This window comes from Lissotriton vulgaris, chromosome 5 (assembly GCF_964263255.1).
Source record: "Lissotriton vulgaris chromosome 5, aLisVul1.2, whole genome shotgun sequence".
In the NCBI taxonomy this organism is placed as follows: domain Eukaryota; kingdom Metazoa; phylum Chordata; class Amphibia; order Caudata; family Salamandridae; genus Lissotriton; species Lissotriton vulgaris.
In genome coordinates this window covers 857,966,270-857,985,871 of record NC_141693.1, presented here as the reverse complement: position 1 = coordinate 857,985,871, position 19,602 = coordinate 857,966,270, and the positions used below count along the sequence as shown (strand labels likewise).

Below are 19,602 nucleotides of genomic sequence, written 5' to 3'. Positions count from 1 at the left end.
ACTGAATATCCAGCTTTTATGCCAAACCAGTTGTGCATCTTGCTTTCCGGTCTATTGAGATCTCAAAATACGGTGTCTTGTTTCTGCGCTAGTGTTTTCCTTTTCATGTCTGTTAACTTCCTTCATTGTAATTTTCCATAGGCTACTACCGCACCGAGAAGGACAAGGGCACTCACTACGAGCTCTACTACAAAAAAGGAGATCGCCTGGAGTACAGGCACGTCACTCTCTTTAGGCCTTTTGGACCACTGATGAAAGTGAGAAGTGAAACCCTGGACACTTCGAGATCCCTCATTAATATTATTGTACCACTGTCTGGAAGGACCGAGGTCTTTTCCCAATTTATGCAAAACTTCAGGTGAGCGAGATTAGCCTTGACTTTTGATTGCAAGTTCATACGATGCATATGTCTAGAGGTGTTGTGATGCATCTTGGGACGTCACGTGACCACGTGTCAATTTTCTTGGACTACTTGTGGGGATTTTATATTTTTGCCTGAACTTGGCAGTTTAAGAAATCACATAGGCTGCTATTTGCTACACACACATACGTTAGTTCACCATGTTTTAAAAAAAAATTCTGGTTTATGTGTGGGATTTGTGATATGTATACCCTTTACTTTTGTTTCCTAGAAGACATGTTGGTATGATGTATTTGCTCTGCACTCAGTGTAACATTGACTGTTCTATGTTTTTTAGGGATGTGTGCATACATCAGGACAAAAGGATTCACCTCACCGTGGTGTACTTTGGGAAGGAAGGCCTTTCCGCGGTCAGGTCCATCCTTGAAACTGTGGCCAGGTAGGTACAACTGAGACAGGGCCTCATGGGGTCCATTAATCTGCCAGTGCCTTCGGTATAAACCAAAGCACTCCCCTCCACCATTCAGGTGAGTCCTAAGACAGGGAACGTTCTCCTAAACAATCTCCCTACAAAAAGAAAGTGCTATTGGGCGAATCCATTTTCTTCTTTGAGTAAACTGTCCTGAGCACAGGACCGTAGGGGTCCAGTCGCCATTCCCCTGTACAGGGCTCTTCTTTGTTGTTGAAGCCATCCTCACATTAAAAAAAGAGTATTTTGGTGGCTCCAAGAAAACGCCTCCTGATTCCATGTCCCCACCTACTTTGTACCTAAACGAAGAAGCCTTTGACCTCCAAAGTGCCACCACTTGTCTTTAGCACTGGGCCCTACAGCACCCCTGTCCTGAGAGCGAATATTGGTGTTTACTTCAAAACCCTTATAGTCGATATGTAGTATCCAAGCAGCAAAAGGAAATGTTCGATCCTGGTTTTACAATAAACCTTTGGTACAACACCTCCCTGGGGCCTAGATATTTCCCTGCACAAATTAAATTCTTGGATCGGGCTCTGATGTTCTAGTCATGCCCCTCCGGGATTATGGCTGTGCTGACGATGATGATGATGAGATAGGTTATGTTTCATGATATCCTCGATTAATCTGCATTACTCTGTTCCACCTTCTGGAGAGATGTTGCTCTGGGACTCCTTCATGAGGTGAGGAATCTGTGGGAAGAAATATCCATCAGAAGAAAGTTACTTACCTTTAGTGACACTATTTCTGTTCAAGACTATAGTTCCCTGCAGTTTCCTTACCACCACTCTTTCTCCACTGATGAATGCCATGATCAGTAAGAACCCATGGTATGCAAATATTTCATATAATAAATTTGTTACCTTCATTCATGCTTACTCTGTTCCTCTCCACACACCTTGTTGGTGTGTGGGAAAAGTACCAGGGACTGATGCCAGTGTACCAGGTTCTGTCTTGCTTGTCCAGATGTCATCACATCTTGGTTGGCTGGATTGCGGCCAAAATTTTATGGCACACCTGTTGAGGCTGGAGAACTGTTGTGGGGGAAAATGTTTCCAGATCCATTGTGGCACCTGTAAGATATTCATATGGTGAGGAATGTGCAGGTTGATCTAGTATACACCAAAAATATCACCACAGAAAGCAAATCATTTTTTTCAGGGTTCTTCACATTTCAGTGATTGACTTCTCACAGTTGCATTTATAACTTCACCCTTACATTCCAAACTATGTTCAGTCATAAAATACACTTCTTTTGTTCCTCAGCCCCATGGATTTAGTAGTGTACTGGACAGAACTATAAACACTTTATTCTTGTCACACATGTGTTTAATATAGGTTTGTGCAAATTTTGTGTAATTTCCTTTTGCCTAATTGTGCAAAATTTCATGAAATGCAATTCTTCCATTTCGCATTCTTTTTTTATGCAAAATGCATCCTTGTCTGTTTTTGTCCTTTATACTAACAAGGGTTTGTTTGCATTGTTCTTGTAGTCTTGCGACAGGGTTTCACCCAAGCGAACCTCACTTATGTCAAGTGGTGTGAAAATCTTAATGTGAAAAGCAAACTGGAAATTATGCAAAATACGCTGGTTTGATTAACATTTTGCAGGGGTCTCATAATAGACCCAAAATTCAGCTTTTAAAGTAGGCACCCCTTCTTAGCAGATAATGATTTTAACGGTTGAACTTTGAGCAGGTAGAGAACAATCAAAGTTAAAGGCATTCCATCTGGATATTTGGGAATGTTTTCGGAGGCTGACATTTTTTGTGTAAAATAATTATTTTACCACAACCAAGGTAGCTGGGCATTGCACTCTTTTTCTAGTTAAAAAGATGAAGAGGTTTTGTCACACCTGATTCAACATAATTGTACTTAATTGTATTGTAGTAAACTTTGAACCTAGCCTTAAATGTGCATGGTACGTCAATTTGATATATGCCTTTGTTGCTGTTACCGTGAATGCATAAACCTAGATTTTTCTTTTCTTCTAAATGTTCACTTGACAAATATTAAAAAATAAGACTGCTCCTGAAACGGAGGCACATTTGAGAGCATGGACTCTTTGCAATTGTTTTCCAAGAGGGTATGCTTTTGACTAGCTTGTTTACCTTAAATCTGAAGAACCTTAAAATATGGAGAAAGCTTTCCCTCCTCAAATGCTGGGCAGATGATTGAGGTATAACCACAGTTACTAGTTTACGCTGTTATACAGAAATGCGGAGTGCTTATAATCTGGAATACATTTCATTGTGTCCATTTCTGTGCAGCAAAACAAGTTTTCGCAACTACACGCTCATCTCACTGAACGAAGAGTTCAACCGAGGCCGTGGGCTGGAAGTGGGAGCTCGTGCTTGGGCGAAAGGGGAAGTCCTGATGTTCTTCTGTGATGTGGATGTTTATTTCACTTCGGAGTTTCTTCACAGCTGCAGACTCAACAGTGAGCCGGGTAAGTGCCCGGGCAATATGGTTTATGTTCTGTGAAGTTAAGGTGTCTAGAAGGCTAGTGAAGTTGAATAAAGGTGAAAGACAAAGAGTTGTCATCAGAGTTCCCAGCTTTCGTGGTGCCTGGGTAGAAAAGTAGTGGTCACTCAGGAAATCTTTGGATGAATTGATGTCTTTTAAGTGTTTTGATTAGACAATAAGAAATACTCTTGAGTATCTAGGAGAAAACCCCCTGGCATGTTGTGGACCCTGTAAATCATTGGTTTGAATAGCACTCTCACATCTGGCCACGCGTAAGAGCTGTTTTTAGGTCTGTCATTGTTCAAGACCTTTTGAGTCTGTTAAAATTATATTTCTAATATGCTTACTTGTATTGGGTTTCTGCCCGCCCTCTTCATGCAGCGGTCTGTTGTGTCATTCATGTTTTAGTGCCATCCTCTAGAGCACAGCTTTCCAAACTTTTCATGTTGGTGGCACACTTTTCAACATTCCTGCTTTATTGACACGGTAATGCGAGCGAGCGAGCTTGATACACCTAAGGAGGGTTCGGGGGGTTCTCCCCTCGAGAATATTTTGAAAAAATAGTGGGTAAATGGTGCATTTTCAAACAAATTTGAGAAAGCAGGAAGGTTAATAAAGCAATTGTGAATCTGTTCTAACAAAGACAGCACACCCCAAACCTGCAGATCATCTTCCACTTTATCATCATGTCTACATTTTACGGAGGCGTACTTCCTCCGCCTACCTATCTACTCACACACATCCCTCTCCCAAACGTCGAGACTAAGCCCACCCTGGCCCATCCAGGTAAATGCGACTCAGCTCTTTGCCAACAATAGCAAATGCAAACATTTTAATTCCTTCTTTCTGCCTTTATTATGCATTGCAAGCTACTGAAGAACTAACCAACAGCAAATGTAGGTGGTGTGGAATATGTTCATGACCTTGAAGGCAATGTCGTGCAAAAATAGAAGAATTCAAAAATTAAAAATAGGACAGACTGAAGAGAAAATGAGAACTTATGCCTTAAATATAGCTCTACATTTTGCATGTGGCCGTTTCTAGTTGCTGTCAAATACAGGCAATATAGTTACCAATGTTTTGGAAGTATGGAAGGGTGAGTCAAACTTGCTGTAATTCTGACTGATGTTTTCAGTCACAGAAAGACACTGCACCAAGAGTGTCCTGAAAACCTGACTTCACCCCAAGTTCCTAGTAGTGAGATTTCTCAGTGAAGCAGGATAAAGTGCTATGAATTTTCCTGATTAACCATGGACCAGTCTCTTGTGGGAAACCGGTAACAATGTCCAGTGAGTGACAGAGTAACTGAACACGACTATACAGCATTATGTACAGTTGAATACCACATTCTTCATAAGTCATGGCTCCTCTTTCCAATAAGTAGTCTTATTCTCTGATATAATTTTCTCCTTGGGCATGTAATGTAATCCAGACACATTACATCCCTCTTGTTTCGAAATATAAGGAAGCAAAGAGGTCTGTTGCAGCCTCAATTAAAAAAACACGTCTGGAAACTTGTATTAAGCATAGCTGACTACATGAGCACCAGTTACGTGCAGTGGAACAAAGCGCTCTAATACCTTCAGGTCTAGTTTGCACTATATAAAACCACCCAAAAAAAATACGGAGCAAGTGATGAGTCTGAGTCAGAAAGTTCACAAAGGTTTGTGCATCAACTTCCCAAATACCAACAGTAAATGTCTGAAACGGAAAACGAGTTATAATAGGGCATTTTCTGAATGTCTGCATTAGATGAAGGGATATAGCTGGGGCAAGACCACTATGAATTTGAAGAAAGACCTCATCTTAAAAATAACAAATCTTGGATTGGGTTTTATTTCAGGTTAAGATCAAGGGAGACAGTGAATGTTGCAGACATCATGCAGAATTGAAGTGGCAAAACGCAACCTGCCTGGCCGAGAATATTGATTACCAAACAATAAAATAGCCAGAGGTACCACATATCTGTATCAGAAACTCAAATTGTGCATCAACTTCTGCCTCCTTTCATATACGACAATGGCAAACTTCACAAGTAAAAATAAAATATATGAAAAAATAAAGCATAAACATAGACTTCTATGGCACAACCTATGTCTAAAAGGCAAGCGTAGGCGCAAGGCGTAAACCACAGTTTTGTCAGCTTCATTTAGGTGGCTGCCCCCAAAAAGTGTGCTGCCTGGGGCAGACTGCGCCCCGCCTTAGCTGCACCACTGTAAAGGTAACTTCAATGTACCTATTTTTTAATGTAACAATGTTCAATTTTAAAGACAAATCTATAGAAATATGTGACAAGTGCTGTTTCACAAGCGCTCTAGCAAAATCCTTTGAGGTGCTTTCACACGAGGTGAAAGTAATTTTTTGTTTTTGCCAGATTCATTGGAGACCAAACTCTCACGTCCTGCCCTCTAAATTTAGTGTTGTTTTTCTGCGCCCATGTGTTGTGACTCGACGCTCAGTCGTGAACAACAATACCTGGGCAGCTTGCCAAGCCATCAAACAGAGCATTGCTGAGGATGACAACAAACTGGCCCAACGTATGAAATAGTCCTGCTGCCAGCCAGGGCCTTTCAAAACTTTTGGGATTGCAGGGTTAATTTCCAATGCAGGACTGCATTTCTTAATGTGGGAAAAGATGACAAGAAAGAGAATTGTTTTTGTGACGGAAACCCTTTTTTTTAGGTCTCGGGACCGTTAAGCTGCAAAGCAGCTTCCGGTCAGGAGATTTAATGACTCTTAGTAGGGCAGTTTAGACCCGCCTCTCAGCTCAGTTCGCTTCCATTGGCTGGCCTCCTAAACAGAGGCCAGCCATTGGAAGAGAAGTGAGTCACTCCAAACAAGCCCCGTCTTTTTCGGATTCGGGGGCGTAAGTTTTGCTGTTCTTTAGCTCGTGACGTCGTCCGTCACTCAGGACAGCAAAACACGCCCCCGAATTCGAAAAATTCCGATAGCTTGAGGCCGCCATTTTTTTTTGTCCGTCGCCGAGTCTTCAAGTGCAGAGGAGAGCCTCCTCCTCGCAGCACCGCAGTGAAGGTGAGCAAACAGCTACTCGCAAGCTGCGAAAGGGGTTACTCAGGGCGCTAGTGAGTGGGGAGCTCAGGGCATGACCTTTTACTATCCTACGGGCACCGGATGCCCGAGGTAGTCTGGCCAGGGCCCCAGCGGGGCGTCACAGCATAAGTCGACCAATGCCCCCTGCTGCAGTGTGTCTGTCCGCAATTGTACAGCATGGGTCCGACCGAGACTTGAGAAGGGCGGGTTCTGGGTGCGGAGTAAGGAGGGTGTCTGGCGTGTTGTAGAACCGCTTAAAACGATTTGCGGTAATTTCATCCCAGTCTCCGAGCATGGGTGTTGCATGATGAGTCCCTCACGCCCCCGCCACCCTATCCGCTGCAGGCCAGGCTGTCTTTCCCAGATGCGCAAGCACCGTGGCTTGCGATGTTAGCTTCGGCTTAGGCCCACGAGGGGGGAGCTTGCTGCCGGGTGCAGCGTGGCCCGAGCGGGTGGCGGGTAGAGGGGGGCCTGGGTTTTGGGAAGCCTCCATCACCCCCTCCCGTCCAGACCATTTGGCGGATCCGCTATCGGTCACGTAGCCCCTCACCACCATCCCCCTCCGCCTGGACCGCTTCGGCAGGGGAGCAGCCGGTCCTCGGCGGTTCTCATCAGGGGTGGATCGGTGTCACCTGGGCCTTTAAGAAGCGGGGGTGGCCCTTTGGGACACCCTAACTCCCCCGCCGGCCGCAACAGGGTCGAAGAATTCAAAAGAATACTCTCAGATCGTTGAGAACAGCACCCTATGGAGCAAGTCAATGCCTCAGCAGTCTACTATGTTTCCCCATCACCCTCGCTGTCAGGGCATCAAGATCCTCTCTGTAGAAGCAACTGCATACCTTCAGATCCCATATACCGACGTCAGCTTCTCTGTGTGTCCTGTCCTTTCCCCAGGTACCCCCTTCAGCCTCAAGCCTCAGCCCCCGTTGTAAGTCCCGCCTGGTTTGGGATTTGATCGTGCATCGGACTTGGGCACTGGTGCAGCAGGAGATCTTAACTTTGCACTGCAGTGAGTACCGGTAAATGAAGCGCGGGCTTTGGTTAATTGGGACATGCAATTCAAATGTTGTCGATTGTCTTGGCAGTGATTATTGTATTGTCCGCTTTGACTTCTTCGATCTAAGCAGAAGCCGTTCCAGGCACGAGACAAACAAAACAAAGCTGTTTTGCTTCAAAAATCGGGAGACGGGTTTTCACCAACGTGGAATAATAAGCTCCTGCGGGACAGACAAGACGAGCTGCGCTGGGGCTGCGGGACTCCCTTCCTCCTCGCCCGGGCTGCCGGGCTCTATTCCACCTCCCTCGGGGCTGCCGCTCGCTGACCATGGGAGAAGGGTCAGCCAGCCGATCGTTCTTTCACGCAGAGTGTTAGCTGTGGCTACTTGTGTTGCCGTGTAGGCCTGGACAGCCACCGTCTGCAGCAATGGGCTCGGCTGCCGCTAACTCTGCTCAGTGGCTGTCGGTGAAGGAGGAGACCATATTCCTGCATGACGGGCTTATCCGGGTCACCGCTCTAGCTGAGCTCCCCAGCGAGATCGAGGTGTCCGAGTTTGGCGACACAGACCTGGAGGTGAGTCTGTGCCTGGGCAGGGGGCTATACCCTCCCTGCTGATACCGGTCTGTGTGTACAAGAGGGCGGGTGAGTGCATGGCTCATTCCTGGGAAGTAATGTGGTCTGACGCAGAGTATGTGGCCTCTGTACAGAAATGGGGCTTTGGCGATGGACAGCCTGACCCCAGACCTGGGTTATGTGCACATTTGTGGGGGAGATGGGGGGTGGGAGAGCCTTATTCTACAACTGAAGGTAGTAATGGCTCACACCTTCGCTGTCTGACATCCAGGGTATTCATGAAGTACTGACTTCCTACACACCATGCTTGCTCCAGTGGATGGCATAACTGCCCAGGCCAGTCTGAAGCTTTTATTGGATACAGGCCAAGACAAGTAGCGTGGCTCTGTTTGTGTGTGTGTGTGTGTGTAGCTCTGTCTGTGTGTGTGTGTGTGTGTAGCTCTGTCTGTGTGTGTGTGTGCGTGGCTCTGTCTGTGTGTGTGTGTGTGGCTCTGTGTGTGTCTGTGCGTGGCTCTGTCTGTGTGTGTGTGTGTGTGTGGCTCTGTCTGTGTGTGTGTGTGTGTGTGGCTCTGTCTGTGTGTGTGTGTGGCTCTGTGTGTGTGTGTGTGTGTGTGTGTGTGTGTGTGGCTCTGTCTGTGTGTGTGTGTGACTCTGTCTGTGTGTGTGTGTGTGTGTGTGTGTGTGTGTGTGTGTGTGTGTGTGTGTGTGTGTGTGTGTGTGGCTCTGTCTGTGAGTGTGTGTGTGTGTGGCTCTGTCTGTGTGTGTGTGTGTGTGTGTGTGGCTCTGTCTGTGTGTGTGTGTGCGTGGCTCTGTCTGTGTGTGTGTGTGCGTGGCTCTGTGTGTGTGTGTGGCTCTGTGTGTGTGTGTGTGTGTGTGTGTGTGCGTGGCTCTGTCTGTGTGTGTGTGTGTGTGTGTGCGTGGCTCTGTCTGTGTGTGCGTGGCTCTGTCTGTGTGTGTGTGTGTGTGTGTGTGTGTGTGTGCGTGGCTCTGTCTGTGTGTGTGTGTGCGCGGCTCTGTGTGTGGCTCTGTGTCCGCGAATACTCTCTACTACTCTCTAATGCTCACCTATTGCCATTGGAAATGACAATACCATTAATTTATGTTTTTAAAAAAAATGAAAAAAAATGTCATGAGCAATGCTAATAGCTCTACCTTTAATAATGCCGAGACCATTGCATTGTAAATGCTTGTTTTCATTGCTTCTTATATATATAGAACTTTGCACCGTTCTAAAAATTGACACAATCGTTTTTAGCTCTTCGCTGATTGGACGTGGACAGCTAATTGTTTTTACCTAGAAGATTTTGCACTCTATTTTAAAACCACGTCGTACTGTAGCATGCAGGTGTGTGCTTGTTTTTATTTATCCATTGCACTTTCTAAAGCAGATACACTGAATGCAAAATTCCTTCGAGGTATTGACACGTACTGCTCTAAATCAATAGATGCTCATTTTTGGAATTTAGATGAGTCGTAATTTCGTCTGTCACCAATCTTTCTGAGTAACACCTCAAATGACAGCTGGGAAAACACAGCACAGCTCTCTATAAACTAATACCCGCGTCTTATGTTTAGCAGTCTGACACACTTCTGGGCTTGGTCTGCACTAAAGAAACTTTAAAAATCTAATTTGAAAATGAAGAGAATATATTAATGCAGTTGGGGGCTGGGTGGAGGGGACTGGTAGATAATGCCCAAGTGGAGCCTTTTTCAAGCAGTATTACAAGCTTCATTCACGTGTACATGTTTTAATCTTTATACATATGCTGCATAGTGCCTTAGCGCCTGAAAGTGCTAGGAAACGTTCATAGCTGCGAAGGTTTCAGATTGCCACGTGTGACTTTTTCATAATTTCAGGCAGACTCGTGGCATTTCTTAATGTTTGCATCAATGTTCTTGTCATTTTGTAAATCACCATTATCACTTATTTTGGCTTGTTTGTGGTTTAGTCAAATATTCAGCATGTATTTTCGCGGTGTCTCATAAGCACACACACACGCTCCCATGACTGGCACTTACTTTGATTCTTTTGCAGGTAGCGACTGCAAGGCAAGCAGACTGCAAGTCGCATTGGCAGTTCAGGTTCCATTTACCTCCCGCCTCCGTAGGGTCCTGCTGTCCTGAAGACAGCTTTTGTCCTCCAGTCAGCGTCGGGCTGTCCTTGGCCGTATTAGCTGCAGAGAAGGATCAAACTGACAGCCAGCCAGCCCTGCTGTACCGACCGAAGGCAGCCAAAACGTGATCGGCAAAATGATGTGAAAATATTAGGATCTTTGCAGCGCACAGTGATGCGCCTAGTGACTGACAACTCGCTGTGTGTGTCACCCCCCCCCCCCCCCCCCCCCAATTCTGTAGTCTACTTCATGTCGGGCATTCCCTTCATGGGGTCTGTGTGAGCTGAAGGATTAAAGTTCCCCAAACTGCCTTAACGAGATCACGCGCTCTGACACATTACACATTTTTATTTGCTCGACATTATTAGCATTTATTTAGTTTTATTTATAACAAAAATAGTAGAAGTTATGACAAGTACTTGAAGTGAAGTGGCAGGCATAGATCCTCGTCAGTGCTAGCCTGCTGCAACAGCGAGGTGTGGCGCGTCAGTGACTTTTCACAAGTCGGCCTGGGCAGCTCTGCTAAATCAAGCAGCTGGCCGCCAGTGACCCCAGTGGCAATTATCCGCCTTGGTCGGATCAGCTGAGGCTGTGGCCAGCTGTGTTATCTGAAACACAGATAACACAGGCAGAAAAGCGCGCACTGTGCCCTACTTCAGAAAATTGAACACCCGCTGTTTCCTCCTCGTCCCGAAACTGCACATGTGCCGCACGCACACGATCGCCTAACGGTCTCCTCCTTTCTCCACCTACGTCTGTCGTAGGAACATTGCAGTACCGCCGTCATCCCGCGACACACCCACTATTAGCAGGCGACACAGTACCGTGTCGCGACGCAGAGTTTGGAAAGCTCTGCTCTAGAGCACATAGCATTGGGCAGAGGTTAAGTCAACTTCAGCCATTTGTTAACTTCACTGTGAGTGTCGGCATTCTGCTTTTTCACAAAAGCACATCTAAAAGTAGTTCTTTTCAGAGTAAGGGAGTCACTATGGCAATGTGTGCTTTTTGAAACCCCTAGAATATTATTTACTTTTAGGCAATTTTTTTTAGAATATTGGCAAGTTCTCTGCAACTCCAAGTTTCACATATATCATAACAAAACAAAAGAAGAATTTACAAAGTCGAAAGGCTGGCAGCCAACATCAGACTTGTTAGCTTTGCCAATGCTTGTCTCAGTGGCGAATAGGCTAGCTCAACTGCATCTGTGGTCAAGAGCATTGAGGAGGTGTTTAATTTTCAAATAATGAGTGCCGGAAACCAGTGTTTTGCACTGTAGCCTGTGGCTAGCACTGAGAATAACTTGTCTGCCGAATCCCAAGGCTGTGTAGTCTTGCTTCTTCTCGTGCCTTTTTCTTATCCCACCGACACTTCCTACCACTGTATCTCACACTTGCAGGTTCTGTTTTATCCCTGATTTCTTCCTTTGTCACTGTTTTCTGTCTTTCTCCTCTTCTCTCTTTCTCGTTTTGTGTTTTCTTCTCTTTCGCATTTTGTGTGTTTCTCTCTCTCTTTCTCTGGGTGAACATCTGATAGGGAAAAGTAAGTGTCTGTCCACAAAAGTAACTGCCAGTGGGCCACACCTGCCACCACTGGCTCAAATTAAGGACTGCCTTGGGATGATTGTTTTGAAATGGATATATTGATCAAGACAGGCAGTGGAAGGGTGCAGTGTGAGTTTAATGTAACCTTGTTTCAAGATTCTTTGTGGAAATTTGAGGGCTATGTTTTGTATAAGCAGGTGGGTGCATACTTAGCCAATCATCTGTTGCTGACTTACCGAAGTATTACCGAAAATATTCCCTGCATGCATTCTTCTAAAGCACCACAGGGTTAGAATTGTGTATGTAATCTAACAGATCTCCTAGAACATTGTGAAATACTACATCGCACTAATGTCATAAATTGCCCTTGAATATTATTTGGATCTATTTCATAAACCCACTCCAATGCAGTGATACTCAAAGTACGGCCCTTGGGGATCTTGCGGCCCTCCTGACATTTGCCTGCAGCCCCCTGCACTGGGCTGCTGAGTACTAACACTCAGAAAGAAGTTGAACCAGGTGGCAAGCATTTTTTACACATTTTCTGTAAGTAAAGAAAAACAAGTAAAGAAGTTGCGCAGCTCCAATTAAAATTTCAGAACACCTTTAATGTTTAAAGACCTCCTGCAACAAACAAATATAATAAAGTATTTTCAAAATTCAAAAAAGCTGTTTCATTAAAATGCAATGGTCTTTCAACTTTGTACATAAGATTATATCACTGCATTGAGCGGGAATTTTTATAAGTGATCGTTTTCAAACATGAACATAGAAGCCTTCATGCCTCTCTCCGCTCCTACCCCGACAACAATTTCCAATGGTGAACCAAGAGGCAAGTCAGTTGTCAAGTGTATCCTCTGTGTTGCATTGGTTTTTTATTATACATTGAAAACATTACAGATAAATAAATCAAACATGAGAGGTTTTGTACAGTGCACATCCGGAACTCGTGTATTGCAAGGTGCTCTCATACGTGATAATGAAGAAAACGGAGGCAAAGTGAAATAAAATAATTGCCTAGTATTGCACAACTTGGTCAAGTTGGGAATCTGGGACTGATGCCAGGTTTACTGGTTTCCATTTTGCAATTCAGCAACTAGATGAGTATATCTTTCCCTTTCTAGTTTAACATAAACAATAATGTGTTATCTTTAATTCTTGTCCCTCAAGGTCAGGGTGTGGAATACAGACAGACGCTACATGAAGGCTCGGCTTGTTTTGGGCTCAAGGGTCCAAGATAACCTCTAGCTGAGCCACAGCGAGGCACGTGGCTCAAAGTTGGCTCGAATCTTCAGTGGCTCACCCTCCACTATACTATAATGGCAATTACGGGAATAAATGCTTAGAAAGGGTCTGATTTGACCGCCATCTAACAATTTGGCAAAGTACCAGCACCACAGTGTAGGACTCCTTGTTTCAAGATTCATAACTTTCTCACTACACCATATTTTAGTGTTTGTACTAGGAGACTGAGTGTTCTCTCCTCCATGGGTATAATCAAATGATTTTTGGTTTACAGTCCTGTATTCTTATCACATGCTTTACTACCTGTATTTAGTTTGATTTACATGTTAATCTCAGTGTTAAAAAACTAAAAGGAGCAGAGAAGAAAAAGGTTGAGAGTGATTTACCAAAGAGCGCACAGTTGGTCACAAGGGGAAGCAAAGATTAATAAACAGATGCCTGTAGTTCCATAATTTCTATCTTGCTTATTGCTTCTGGGCCTCCAACCTAGCGGACTGCAATAGCCTACTAAATGCCTTAGCTGAGAGAGGCCGTGAACAGTTTATTTGGTACCCGATTAATCCTTCTGGAGTTGCTTCGGGCCCCCAGGATTAAAGGTAGCTGCTAGTCAGAGCCCTGTTGACGGATCCTTCCTCGACGCTGACTGCGCCACATGACTCGAGCCTGGCGCTGCTGGCTACAGCCCAGGTTCTACGTCCAACTCTGATTGCGGTACCACACCAGGTGCCACGGGCCGTACATTGGTTCTGATACCGATGCAAGACCTGTAGCCGATAGTTCTTTCGGATTCAGAGGCTCAACTCCCACCAAGAATGCAACACAGTGACTACTCCGATCTGGAATTATATACCCCTAACATGATGAAGAATGATGATGATGATGAGGATGGTGGCTGGACTGGGGATTTCTATGGCGATGGAAATGTGTTTGCCGATCTTAAGGATGCCTGTGGCCTGGACACACCACCAGACACTCATCCTCCCAAAATCAGACTATGGCTCCAGAAGACACCTGCAGTGATTGGGATGATGGTGGAATCCTGGACTTTACCTTGCCTATGCAGGAAGTTAAAACCGATATCATGACTGGTTTGAACTCCATCCAGAAACCTCTTGCCATTTAATTAGGCCCTCACTGACGTGCTTTTGGGCACTGGCGCAAATCCAGGATCTTGCCCTCCAGTGAACAGACAAGTAGCAAGATGACATTAGGCCTGCTCTCGAGCACCCTCATTTTTTGGTCCAGCGCCTTAGCCCAGAGAGCTTAGTAGTACAGGCATCCTCCAGCCTCCTGAATTTAAGCTTGTTCCCGCCCCCTCCCCCAGGGAATATAAATAGATGGAGACACTCAGAAAATGTGTAATCTCGAGTACCAGTCTTGTCCTGCTATCCTTCAACGCCTCCTGGATCAGTACTTGCATACATTGTGGGACAGGGTCACAGACATCTTGCGGTTGTCCCAGAATATTTCAGACCAACATCATAATGTCTAATCTTGGATGGCCAAGATGCAGCGAAGTACACCATTTGCTCAGGGCTGGACATGACCGGCTGCCAGGGTAGGGCAGTCAGGTCCAGTGTGGTGCTTCAGCACCACGCCTGTATTCACTCCATGAGCTTCTCATTGGACATGCAGCAGTCCTTTATGAACATGCCCTTTGTTGGCTCAAAACTGTTTGGACCAAAGGCTGACTCACCCTGGAGAAATTTAAGCAGAGCAAAGCCACCACTCGCTCTTCAGGCCTTTTCAGCAGTTGCTACATCTACATCAAGGCTTTCGAAAGGGATATCAACAAAGGCATTACCAGCTTTGGCAGCAACTGTCCTTTTGGGGGTGAGTCCGGAGTGGAGGGCGACTGCATCCTGGCCCCCATGGGCAACATGCTATAAAAACTCTGACCCCTTCTCCTACAGCCACTTCAAAAATACTTTACTTTTTTCCTGGCGGCACACGATCAACTGGTAGGAGGTTGGATCACCATATACCTTCCCAGATGGCGGAGCATCACATCAGCTGATTGGTGCTCCAGATTGTGGAACATGGATATACCTTATTCTTCATGTTCAATCATGAGATATGCCACCCACACCACAATACCACCCAGGGGACCACTTGTCCATCCTCCACAGAGACGTTTAGGCTTTCTACATCAAAGGATCAATAGAGCGGGTTCCAGAATCAGTGATCAGGAATGGTTATTATGGTGTTAGAAAACGATGAAGGCTTTCACCCCATCCTAGATCTTCACCAGCTGAACTTCATTCGCTGGAAGAACAAGTTCAAAATGCTCTCCCTGGCCCAAGTCCTGACGGCCCTAGATCCATAAGATTGTATGGCCACACTGGAAATTCAGGACGCCTACTTCCACATTTCCGTCCTGCAGCCCCTGAGGTGTTACCTGTGGTTTCAGGTAAGCCGCGGTTTCATTTCTCTTTTCTCCCCTATGGTCTTACCAGTGCACCTCGGGTGTTTACAAAGGTGATGGTGGTGGTCGCATCTCATCTGAGGAGTTTGGGAATACTGGTCCCATACCTCGACTACTGGCTACTGAAATTAGACTCCTCTCAAACAGTTATAAGCCACCTCACAGGCGACAGCTGACTTGTTGACTTTCTCCATCAACATGCAGATGTCACACCTGACTGCTTCACAATGGCTTCCTTCATCGGAGCCATCCTGGACCAGGTGCTTTCTCATTCCACCCCTCTACCTGAACGAGTCCAGGAGATTCGGGCTATAATCTGGATGTATCAACATTTGACCCAGTTGTAAATGAGCATTGCTCTGAGGCTTCTGGGCCTACTCCATCCTGCTTGTGCACCACACCAGGTAGCATATGTGGTCTCTGTAGTGGGATCTGATATTTCAGTGGTCTCGACACCAAGGAAACTCTCAGACTTCATCCAGGTGCCAAAGGAGACTAAGAATGGTGGCTGCCTGACTCCAGGTTGAGCAGACTACAGGCGATAATAAAACAAGTTTGCATCTACTGGGCGAGCTTCGACAGTGAGAACAGTGGGTGAACTCATGGGTTTGATGACTTCATGTGTACCTTTGATAACGAATGCCAGGCTCCACATGAGACCACTCGGGGAGTGTTTGCAAGGATACTCTCCCTACCCCACCCTAAGCTAACGGATGTGACAGATCCATCGTTCCCAATTTGGGGAGTCATCTGAGAGAGGTGGAGGTCAGAGGACTCTGATCTCCGTCCGAGGCTTGTCTCCACATTAACTTGCTGTTGTTGTGAGCGATTTGCTTGGCACTGATGGCATTCTTGACCATCAGGGGGGAACTGGTTGAGGTACTCCCAGACAACATGACTGCCATGTGGTATTGCAACGAGGGCGATGTGAGGTTGTGGGTTCTGTGCCAGAAGGCTTTGCACTGTTGGATGTTGCTGAATGCTGAGGGCATATCCCAGATACCTGGCAGGATTTTTAAACACCGGGTGGACGAACATAGCTTATGTTGTCTAGAGGATCACGACTGGCGGGTACACTCAGCAGTGGCAAAGGGCGTCTTCCAGCAATGGGAAGGACGGATTGAAGAAGATGTGTTTTTACACAAACAACTGAACACAGAGGAATCTGAAGAACACTGACGAGGATTGCCAAGAGCTCAGGGTTGGTGGCGCTGCAAGACTACAAGGTCCTCGACCACGTGTTGTGGAGAATGTGACAGGCACTGAAGCATTTGCGGTTCAGTTTCTGCCCTAGATGTCCCCCCAAGCTGGCACAGAGGGATTGCCACAAAGTCTGAAGCTTGTACCGGACCACAAGCCACGTGTTGAAGGTTACGAGGCCAGCGGTGAGTTTCAGCCAAAGTCCCTTAAAAGAAGTTGAGACAGACCATTACTGTATGGTGGAAACACAGAAACATACCCCCAGGACAGAAGTAACCTACATCGAGGATGATGCTGTAATCGTGCAACAGCAGGACTCTGACGCAGAGAGAGTAGACCCAGAGAAGGCAAAGGTGCCGAAGAAACCATTGTGGAAGTACACAGAGAACAGGAAACACAAGATACAGGGGAGATCAGGGACAGAGCCTAAGGGGTCTGACTCTAGATCAAATACGTTTTTCTCGACCTTGAAAGTCCCAGAGGCCAAACAACGGGCCAAAGAGCCTCCCAGATCTAAGAAAAAGGATACTGCAGGAGGCAAGCCCTCAGAACCAGCCTCTACTCTAAAAGGTGAAGGTGAGAACAGGAGGGATTAAGCCGACCCAAGAAGGGGAAAGTTTAGTGCCAAAAAGAGGCCCCGATGGCCAACATCAATGCTGAAAAGAAGGCACTCAAATTTGAGAGGAAGAGAAAACACCTCAAGGCTGAAATGGAGGCCCTCATAAAGAAGAGAGCGTTTTACAACTCCTCGAAAGATTACAATATGGCTCTCCATCCCACGAAGTAAACACCATTGTAGATCAGAGGCAAAACCAAAAAATCAGAGCACCCGCAGTTGCCACTGCTGACAACACAGGAACCAGCGGAAAAGGCAGAGGAGACCTTCTGATCGACTAAGAATTTGATGATTGACAACACCAAAAGGGCATCTTCGAGGACAAACCACCAGAGGACTTGCAGGATATTGACACAGTCACCGGAAGAGGAGGTGGACTCGTATCCCTTGAGGACTTCAACTCCAATGACATCTCTTTGTACACAGGGTTGAAACCAGCAGCAGACACTTATGTTGTCAACCTGGAAGAGGACCAATGGGAATCATGAGTCCTGCTCAAAACCCTGCTACCTTCTCTGGGAAGAAGGCAGTTACTTCTAATGTTACCAAGCATTATTGTACCAGGGAAGAGAGGATTTTAGAGAACCAGCCATGTTTAACCCTGTTACTTCACTCATGGAAAAAAAATATAGGCACTCTACAATGGACCTCGCCTACATCATGGGGTCTTTGGCAGGAGACTCCATCCTCTTCTCCACAGCCCGCGAGATGGCTCCCTTACCAGCATCTGTTGGCCCACCACCAAACAGATGGACATGATGGACAAGAAAATGAAGCGCTCAGCAGTTGTCCAAATGAGGATCCCAGATTCCAACCCCCTCTTTAATATGTTTGCCCACCAACGTTGGGCAGAGGAGTTGGCTAGGGCGGTCGACCTCGAACCTGGGGTACTGGGTTCGAGTCTCGGCAGTGACTCTAAACATCCTGTGATTCTGGGCAAATCACTTAATCTCCCCGTGTCTAACAAACATTTTTTTAAAAATGAATGTGTCCTCATGTAATTCAACTAGTGCTATGTAAAGCGCTCTGATACCAGATTCAGATCAAAGTTCACACTATATAAAACTCTGTAAAATAATAATGAATAAAAAAATAGGTGGACCCTCTTCTACAACACCCCCCCAAGAAATACTAGATGAGACGGGAAAGACATTGGTAAAGGAGGGAAACATCATATATACTGACAATACCTGCCCCAAGTCGGACTTGGACACTACGGAGAGCGAAAAGCAGCCAGCTGTGCTCAGGGACAACTCTCAGGAGACACGCCGGACTAAGAGTGTCAGGTTTCAAACAGGAGTTGTAGGCGATCATCGTTTACATGCTTTTTACAGAAGTCATTCTTCAGACCAGCAGTGGATGACTCTCTTTAGAGGAGGAGAAAAAATAGCGACACAGCGGGATCCATGGGCACCCTGCAGCCCAGTGGGCAAATCAAAAGAGAAGCTGCTCGGTGGAGAATACCTTCCAAGTAGGTTCCCAACCAACAACATCCTATGCCTCCTTCACCGCTGCACAATCGTACCACTGTACTACAGTTCTGTGGCAGTGCGCAGCGCAGCATGGATTTCTTCATGGATTGGGAGCAGCAAACAGAGGAGCTGCAAATTCCACCAAGTGACTCTACGGCATACCTGCCACTCAACACTGGTAGAGGCTGAATTTGAGGGTTTCTCTTGAAATGGCAAAACATCACCTCTGACAAATTGACAATTAGCCTCATCCGACATGGATACTGCATAGAACTGCTAAAAATACTGCCCAACATAAAAACAAAGGTGAAGCGTTACAGCAAGAAGAACACCTTTCACCTAAAGAAAGGAGTAGCAAGTGTCTTACAAAGAAGATTACAATCTCAGAAAGAGGTATACTCTACTGCTATGCTTCCTAATACCCAAGGCAGATTTGTTGCTAAAGCCCATCTTGGTTCTCCAGATCCTCAACCAAAACATCAAAACCCAAAAATTCCAAATGACTGCACTGCAGCAGGCCATTCTGCTCCTCAGAAAAAGGAAACTACTTGACACCGGTGGACCTCAATAATGTGTACCTACTTGTTCCAATGAACAACAGATACAAGAAGTTTTTAAGATTCATAGTAGACAAAGGCCCATTACCACAGTACCACTGCCCTTTGAAATTAAATTGGCACCATTGGTCTTCACAAATGCCTAGCTGCCATAGTGGCCTACCGGCAAAGAAGGGGAAATCCTTGTATACTCTTACTGGACGAATGGCTCATAAGAAAAAAGTAATGCCAACAATGCAAGGACAACACAGACACAGTGATATAAACACTGCACAATCTTGGAAAAGTCATCCACAAAACCAGAAAAATAAAAAATCTTTTTGGAAGCCACACTGTACTCAACAGAAAAAAGCCTTGTTCATACAGGAAAGAGTACAGTCAATGACAAAACAAGGTCGCCTCTACCAGACGGAGCCAGTTCTGACAGTGAAAAGCTCATGGGTATGGTGGATTCATACACAGCTTTCATATCAATATGCCAAGAACACACCAGGAATGGTTGCAGAGATACTGGT

General features: G+C 45.8%; 1 protein-coding gene across 1 annotated transcript in view; it reads left to right on the top strand.

The window, feature by feature from the left end:
* The window catches only part of LOC147711705 (chondroitin sulfate N-acetylgalactosaminyltransferase 2-like), a 158,951-nt gene that overhangs the window by 56,512 nt on the left and 82,837 nt on the right, over positions 1–19,602 (top strand). The window contains exons 3-5 of the mRNA XM_086919521.1: positions 142–358; positions 699–800; positions 3,101–3,279. Coding sequence (XP_086775647.1) covers positions 142–358; positions 699–800; positions 3,101–3,279 — 498 coding nt within the window. The remainder of the gene's footprint in view (positions 1–141; positions 359–698; positions 801–3,100; positions 3,280–19,602) is intronic.